General features: G+C 43.6%; 1 protein-coding gene across 1 annotated transcript; it reads left to right on the top strand.

Moving 5' to 3' along the window:
- The first annotated feature begins 4,096 nt into the window (after positions 1–4,096).
- Positions 4,097–8,404, top strand: LOC118423734 (histidine N-alpha-methyltransferase-like). Its single transcript, XM_035831935.1, has 7 exons — positions 4,097–4,400; positions 4,714–4,927; positions 5,341–5,549; positions 6,139–6,345; positions 6,785–6,903; positions 7,109–7,241; positions 7,537–8,404. Exons 2-7 carry the CDS (start codon positions 4,755–4,757, stop codon positions 7,755–7,757), a joined length of 1,062 nt encoding a protein of 353 aa, XP_035687828.1. The 5' UTR covers positions 4,097–4,400; positions 4,714–4,754; the 3' UTR covers positions 7,758–8,404.
- Positions 8,405–8,554: the final 150 nt, after the last annotated feature.

Genomic DNA, 8,554 nt, shown 5'->3' with positions numbered 1-8,554 from the left:
AAGTGTAAAACGTTCGTTTCTTTTCTATACAATTCGTTGAGCGATCTGTAAAATTTGAGGTCGCAGAGAGAGCGCGGCGAGAGCGCCGTCCTGGTGGAAAGGGGGTATAAAATAAATTCAGCAGGGGTTGAGACACATATAGATACAGATACAGACACATTAGGTCAAGATGGCAACTACATATCGTTTCGCCTACTACATTTTCGCGGATTTTAGAGTACGATATTTTCTCCCTACCGCGAGATTAAAATCCCCGTTAAAAACCGGCCCTCTTACACTTACCCCATATTTATCTCTAAGTGTGCCGTTGTCCATAATGCTATGGTTATTGTGCGTGATGCTACACAAATAGCCTCATTATATGTATCCAAACTATCCTTCTACTTCTTATTAGGATGACAATATAAGAAATATACAATAAATTTTCAGCAGGGGTTGAGACACATATAGATACAGACACACTAGGTCAAGATGGCAACTACATATCGTTTCGCCTATTACATTTTCGCGGATTTTAGAGTACGATATTTTCTCCCTGCAGTGAAATAAACCCCCCCGTAAACATTTTCCCCGCTTACGCTTACCCCATACTTATCTCTGAGTCTGCCATTGTTCACAATGACGTGCTTACGAGTATTGTGCGCATGCGTGATGTTACCTGTTGCTCTACGCACCTGCTAACGTTAGAGGCTTTCATCCTTTGACACGACGTGGTAACATGTCACCCGATCTTTCTGTGTGATTAAACAACAATGTCTCCATCCTAGTGCAAATCATACGGGTGGAGCGTGCGAGTTTTTAATGTGATATTTTATGGTTTGGATGTGAAACCTTTTAGAATATTAAAAAAGAGGTTTGGCAAAAATATATTTTTGTGTCGTAGTGTGTGGACAAGCTACATTTTGTAAGATGTGCTAGACACCTGCTGTAAAATGTAACAGTCTCTGGGTTTTTAACAGGCCATAAAATACAAGGAAGATGTTTCGTTGCATTCTTGAATTATTCATATAGCCACGCAAATGCGAGTCTCCACGAGGCCGTACAAGCGCTCTAAACCGGCGTCATGCTGTGTACGACCTTGTTGTTTGTTTGTTTGTTGATTTATTTGCCCAACAAAATGATAATAAATACAGAAAAGAATAAAACATAAAACAGGTGCAGGAGGAAAGGAAAACCTTATCAGTTTATGCCGTGCCCTCCTCCTCTATGCTTACACAAGATGTATGATCAATGAAATCATAAATAACAAAGAAATGAACTAACACATATGTTATAATAATACAAAAGATGTATGATCAGTGAAATCAATAAATAACAAACATAAGTAACTAACCTTCGGCCGATCATCAGAAAATCTTCTCTTTTATTAATTATACTTTAGATGGGGCTCAGGGACATGCTAATTTCCGCCTATTCCTAAAGAGGGTATCGAACTGGACTGCGGTACCGTGGCGGTACGTTGACATATGACACCGTGAACATATGAACCGGTTTTATAAACAGGCGCGATCAAACGTCGATGCGCCGGTTGCAACTGAGGCGATGTTTCAATTCTTAGGTTAAAAACGCAGGTGGCAAAATGGGGTCAGCGTGCCCCCACCTTGCCGAGACCGTGTCGTCAACGTACCACGATCGTTTGGAGCTAGTACTAGTAATAGGCACCGAAACTTAGCACGAGCTAACCGCGAATGCGCCGCCAAAAGAGACTGACAATAGTTCTGTAAAAAATCAGTTTCAATTTCATCTGTGTTTGTTAACGACATCGAGGAAAATTTAACTTTGTCCGACCAACACTGGGAAAATGGCTTGGACTTACCAAAATTTCGGATGACTCTGTCAGCCCTGTTCACGCAATGGAGCCGTCTACTTCCGGGACATGACGTAGAAGGCACGTGACTGCAGCAACGGGTTGTAGGTACCAGATAACCTGTGTCGCCCCCCGTCTCTTTTCGACGTTGGATGCCGAGCTTGAATGTACACGGCCCTCTCAACTCCCCTTGCAAAGAGCTCTGGTTTTGAGCCCAGGATATTAACTTTGCCCAGCTAAAAGGAGTGTCCAGGACACTGTGTGTATTACGGCAGCCCAAGGATTTTATCACGTTGACATCATACTTGGGAGGAAAAGTGAGACCGACTGAACAGACGAACACGATGCGACCATCCACCGCATGACCTGGTCCCACCTTCCAGAACAACTGCTACGGGACGCTCACTGCGAAACAAAAACACTATGTCCATCCCCTTAGCCAGAACTAAAAGACTTCAGAACTCTTTCTTGCATACAGCCATCAATCTGTAATCTGTGTAACAAGACTATAGACACTTAGCGTGTAATGACGGGTACTGCTGTGTACCATTTGCGGACCGAGTAGCTTATGTGTCTGTTGTAAATTCCAACGCCATTCAGGCTACCACTATGTGTATGTTTGTTATGCTGAATCAATAAAGGGAATGAAAAAAAAAAAAATTGACTGATAACAGCAAACGATACCCTACATCTGCTTGGACATTCCGCTTTTGTTTCTGGGTCCTCCCCAGTGTGAGTGGTTCATCCGATGGCCGCACCTGGGGCGATTGTCGCATTGTGGTCACCGGGTCAGTCCACGGACCTTTACAATCAAACTCCGTCGACGTCCCTATAACCAGGTGATAACTGCCCTGAGGTTACACAGACAACTCTTAGACAACTCCAGCGCCGAGGAACGATCAGGTGATCTGTTATGCGTAACCAGGAAAGGCTTAGGTCACATTTCCAAACCGGGGCCCGGCCGGGATGTTTTAAGAAACGAAAAATTAAAATGTATATAACAAATCATGCCCACGAATCTTATTTTGACATTTTGTGTATTTTGATATCTTTCATATCAGTCTTTTCATTCCCGAAAGCTGCCCGACCGGGCCCCTTTTTGGAAATGTGGCCTAAGCCTTACCTGGTTACGCATAACAGATCACCTGATCGTTCCTCGGCGCTGGAAAGATTGCTACCTCACTAGTCAGAGAAGCCTGAGCGCAACTCTTCAACTACAGGTACATGTATTTACTATATCTTCACTATCTGTTTCTGAGTTATGCATCTCCCCAGTATAATGAGTGACTCTCAGCTCTCTATGTCTGAAAGTTTGATCCCAGTCGCCCCACCAACCCTTGGTAAGGCGGCAATATATAGATATACATTTTGAATGACAGGCCAAATGGGTCAGCAGACAAATCGAAATGCTACAGTCAACAGTCCAGGTGGAATGCATGTCACAGACGAAAAGACAGAGAACAAGTGGGGCACCAAAGGGCAAAGGCCAGGTGTTAGGTACTCAGGCCACCTTGCTGTTTAGTATTCCCAATTTAATATTCACATTCCCCCAAATTTCTGGTAAATGAAGTTTGCCTCTAAGTGTAGTCAATGGATTCCACGGCCATGAAAGTCAACGCTCCATGGTTATTGAACGCCGATATGTTGGGCATACTTTAATTATGAATTACTATAGCCCGAAGGCATTCAAATGTAGAGCCTAGGAAAAAAGCTGTGTGTCCGGTTACCCAGCCCAACCCACCCAGCCAAAACTTGCTGACCCTAAATTGTTGTACTCTGCAAGCAGAGGTTCGGATCAAAGGGAAGATTGCTAGCGCTGGCGCCACCGTCCCATGCTAGCGGTGGAGCCCCAAAATCTTACTCTCCAAGTAGAGGTGAGGCTGCGGCTGTTTTAAAACGTTTTAGGCATATTTATCGGGCTTCCTATTTTGTACTGTTTTGTGTCTCGTTAAGCAAGACATCAAGAATACAGTTCAAAATAGAAAGCATGGTAAAAACGCCTTAAAAACGCCAGAAAACAGGAGGAGCCTAACCTGTGCTTGGAGAGTAAGATTTGGGGGCTCCACCGCTAGCAATCTTCGATTTGACACCTTAGTGATGAAAACGTTGTAGATTATGATACTTTTCCAACATGTTTTTATTTCTGTTTCATAAAAAAAATTGATATAAACACAATGACTAAACCTTAAGATCCCCTTTATGGTGACACCCCGCATGGTAGGACGCATTCTATCGCTAAATGGCCCTTGCTTGATATATCTTCTTCCTGTTTTGAACTATTAGCCTGAAAAGTTTATAATGTACTGACATCTCAGGTTTTCAAAAAGAAATGCACTTGAGGCGGTACTTACCACTTACGCTTCCCAAAACATTGCCCACGTTTTAGCACGTACACGCCACACACTTGCACGTACGGCGGGTTGTGCCCTTAGCTTTATGTAGTGTATTTATAGTTCAAACTTGGTCCCCTGTAACCAAATAGTAACCGCTGAATATACAGCTGATGTAACTCTAAATGAATACATCATAGTATCATACAGTCTCTCTTGGCCTCTGTGTTCCGAACAGGAAGGCACTACAAGTAAACTCTCAGGTAAGGACTTAGCGATGTGTAGTCTACATTCAACTCTGGTGTTGAGGTTTCCAGTAAGATGAATTGACTGTGATTTTGGGCGCAATTCTAGACGAAGTTTTAACAATATGCTCACGAAAATGTATGCTTAGAAATTCTGTAAGGTCCGAAATCAATATTTGATAACTTCATAACTATAACATAGTTTTCGTGCTATACGCTTGAATGTGTTTTATAGAACGAAGTACAAAAATAGATGATAATCTATGTTTATCAAGTTCTATTTAGCGAAGTACACGATTAATTAAATCAGGTCTAATCACATATTGCACAGGAAAACTGTAGGACCAAGACAAGCACCTGCCAAAAACAACTATGATGAATGACCATGCCATTGACGTGGGTGATGACGTCGTGAGTGATGACGTCATGAGACATGATGACGTACCCGATGAGCTGATGTCGGTAGTGACGAGTCTGACGTCACCGCGCAGATATGTGCCGCAGTGGTACGTGTACGATACACGCGGGTCGGAGCTGTGTGAGCAGTGAGTATGGGTTACACCTACACATCAACAGATATACACACACGCACACACTCAACTTACACAGACACACAAACTGACATACACATACACTGACATACATATACACTGATACACACACACATACACACACACAAACAAATATACACAGACACACACACAGAGAAATACGAACATACCCACATACGTATATACACAAACACGAGAGACAGAGAGAGACACACACACACACATACACAGAGAGAGAGAGACAAAGAAAGACACACACGCAGACACCAACACAATACAAAACACGCGCGCGCGCGCGCATTCGCATGAAACATGAAACGTCACACTCCTAGTTTCATCGCTTTTTACATTATTACTTGCCATGCATTGCCCCTTGTACGATTGTCAAGTTCATTTCATTTCTTCAGACTGATACAGAAATCGGAGACCTACAAACTCTGGCGGCACGAGTACAGCATACTTCAGACCTACGCAGACGACATTGCCGGGAAAGTCTCGTCCCCGGCCGTTCTTGTGGATCTCGGCAGCGGGGGGTCCTCCAAAACCCGCCTGGTTATCGAGGCTATGCTGAAGCGGCACGGGCGCCTCACGTTTGTACCAGTGGACATGGCGAAGGGTAATAGTTTTAAGCATGTAATGTGTCCACTTCTTCAGTCGCAGAGCACTGACAGTGCATGGCCATCTTCACATCCACCAAGAACGTAGTTTCGGTGCCGTTAGTTAGTGTATACATCCATGTGTATAGTTGTAGAGTTTGAGGACCGAAAATCCATGGTGAATGTTTTTCATTGTGTTGGAACAAAGCTCAACTTTGCAATCATATTACCAACACAGATGTACACACAAAAGCAAAACCCAAGAAGCTGTGAATTGAGCTTTAGGGTATGTGGTATATTGGTAGGTTTCCGCAAAATAAATGTCAAGTTCGATTATGAACCCCCTACCGCCTTTCTGTGGAATTTCTTGTTTCCATATCTCGTGTTCTGCACATGGTATTGGCATGACTTTTCGGTAATTTTTAGATAGCTATCTTGTTTATACGACAACCAGACGAAAAATAGTAGGTGCTATCTGAAATGTTTGACCGTTTCCAAAATCATATTCAGTTGATTGAGTGACTGCTTTTTGGCATATCTTATTCCCTGGATGTCTAATCTTCATCGACGTGTGCATGGTAGATTGTTTGCATTGTGTTGTTTACGCAGAGTTTATCTTGACGTGCGGGCGGCAGCTGGAGACAGACTACCCGGGCCTGACTGTGGAGCCGTACGGCGGGTTGTACATGGACGGGGTGCGGCATGTCGCCGCCAGGAAGGAGCCCAAGTTACTGCTGTTCCTGGGCAGCAGCTTCAGTAACGTCTCCATCCATGATCAGGTGCAGATGCTACAGGACATCCGGGCTCAGCTAAATGGTATGTAACCACGTCAAGAGCGTTTTTGACGGTCCCAGCCCTTTCGCGGGTCGGATCACCCTCCGGCTTTCGGCCGTTGGGCGGTCCTTCCCGCGGTCGGGCTGGTACCTCGGGTGATACGGAATACACCGTGTTGTATTCTATGTGTAGATAATCCACGTTAAAGATAGTGCAAGACCAAACACATTTTATCATGTTTCCTTCATTCACGGAATCCGATGTGAAACATGTTTTTTTTGTGCTCTGCTTCTACCTCATCTTCTTTTCCAAACAAATAAAGATTTCCTCGGGCCCACCTCCAGGTATTCAAAGTAGCTGACATTGCACTTAACTTGATGTAGGTGGCTAATGGACTGAATAAAGTTTCCATGTTTCCACGTTTCCAACGTTGGGTTGAAGCTTCCGACAACTGAGGCAATTTTCTTCCCCTTTACTGTAGAGCGGGACAGGTTGGTCCTCGGAATGGACATGAACACTGACCGAGAGGCCTTGTCTCAGGCGTACGGGGAACAGTGGGCACCGATATGGCGGGACAACCTCATCTCACGCTTCAATAAGGTAACAGTGATCATGGTGTCCATCCTTTCCAGTAGCATGTATTTCGGTGAGATATAACAGCGGGATTTGAACTGACGTCCTCTTGGTCTTGGTCAAGAGGGAGGGCCACTAAACTACTCATGCCACTTTGTCTTGTATTTGGTGGCTAATTCTACGGATGGAATTTTTGATATTTTACACTTTCCGATGCTTCTTCTTATCACAGGATTTTAACGGAAATATGGACGCTGAGAAGTTTGAGTACAGGTGCGAATTTGTGGAGAACCCTCCGAGCGGAGACACTCCGAGCTACGTGGTGAAATCTCTGACCAGTTCCGAAAAACAGCGGGTGCGCTTTGGTAAGTATTTGTACATGAGGACAGCCTTGTTCCTAAGAACAACAGGCGGTCACAAAACGTTGCTTTGTACTTACTAGATATTTACTAGTTTAATTATGACTCATCCTCAAAGCTTTACAATTATCAAATCTAGAATCTGATTCTAGAAACAGTATTGTTTAGACCTGTCCGTGTATCTGTCTGCCTTACAAAGAACACTAAATAACAGTTTGCTTCACGACACAGGAGATAGGTATCACAAATGTAGAATGTTTGGATTCTCATTCTCTGGAGCAAAATGGTCCCTCTGTTCCAGAAAAAATCGGCCTCGACATTGACTTCGAAGACGGAGAAAAGATTTATTTCTACGAGGGGCCGAACACCAGCTGCAAGTGGAACCTGCGACAGCTGCGCCGCCTAGCGGAGAAGAGCGGCTTTGCAGTCGATGAGCACTGGACCAATGATGTGGAGAATTATTGCGTCATCTGCTTGGCGCCAGCAAATATCATTCATGCTTCATTTCCTCGATCTGAGTAGGATGGATAACTTTATGTGTCTGGGACGTCGACAAAAGTTTCTTCGAGGGATGGGCATAAAAATTTGATAATATGTTAGTTAGGCTGTGTTGGCTAGATTATATGAACGACATCCTCTGAGAACCTCAGAACTGATGCGAGTGTGCGAAAAAAGAGGCTTTAAGCCTAGATTCTATTGAATAGTTTCAAGTGTGAATACAATGTCAACTAAAATGGTTTAGGGTGAATCATTTTTTGTGTTAGAGAATTTTGTATTTTGGATGTGTAACTGATTAACCACGTTAAATTTGTAAAGAATAAATTCAACTAAGTGCTTTAAATTTGGTAAAAGTTGACAGTCAGTTTGCAAAACAGCCGGTAATGGCGAAACTGGTTGAGAAATTCCTGTTTGTTGAACGTTTTGTGCCAATCTGTACGACGCCAGCACAAATGTTGATTGCATAAAATTCATTCAGCACCAAGGACAGGACAACCTTTCTCAGTAGTGTCATTAGTAAACACTGGTCCCACGCCTGGGGAGCGAGGCTAGCTGTTGATGCCCCGTATATCAACTCTGTTGCTGGAGTAGGTTTTCTTTTCAATTCAAGAGCACGTGAATAAACAGGATCCCTGTCAATTGTGTGTGTAATGCCCCGTATATCAACTCTGTTGCTGGAGTAGGATGTTAAGGTACCAAAGGAGCACGTGAATAAACAAAATCACGGTAAATTGTGTGACTGTAAGTTTTTATTTCCACGTAACGTTATACCAATCACTATCTAAGGTTCAGTTGTGGCCTCTAAATCCAGATAGAACAGA

Source organism: Branchiostoma floridae, chromosome 10 (assembly GCF_000003815.2).
Source record: "Branchiostoma floridae strain S238N-H82 chromosome 10, Bfl_VNyyK, whole genome shotgun sequence".
Taxonomy (NCBI): Eukaryota; Metazoa; Chordata; class Leptocardii; order Amphioxiformes; family Branchiostomatidae; genus Branchiostoma; species Branchiostoma floridae.
The sequence above is the reverse complement of the archived record's forward strand: the minus strand, read 5'-3'. Positions and strand labels throughout refer to the sequence as shown.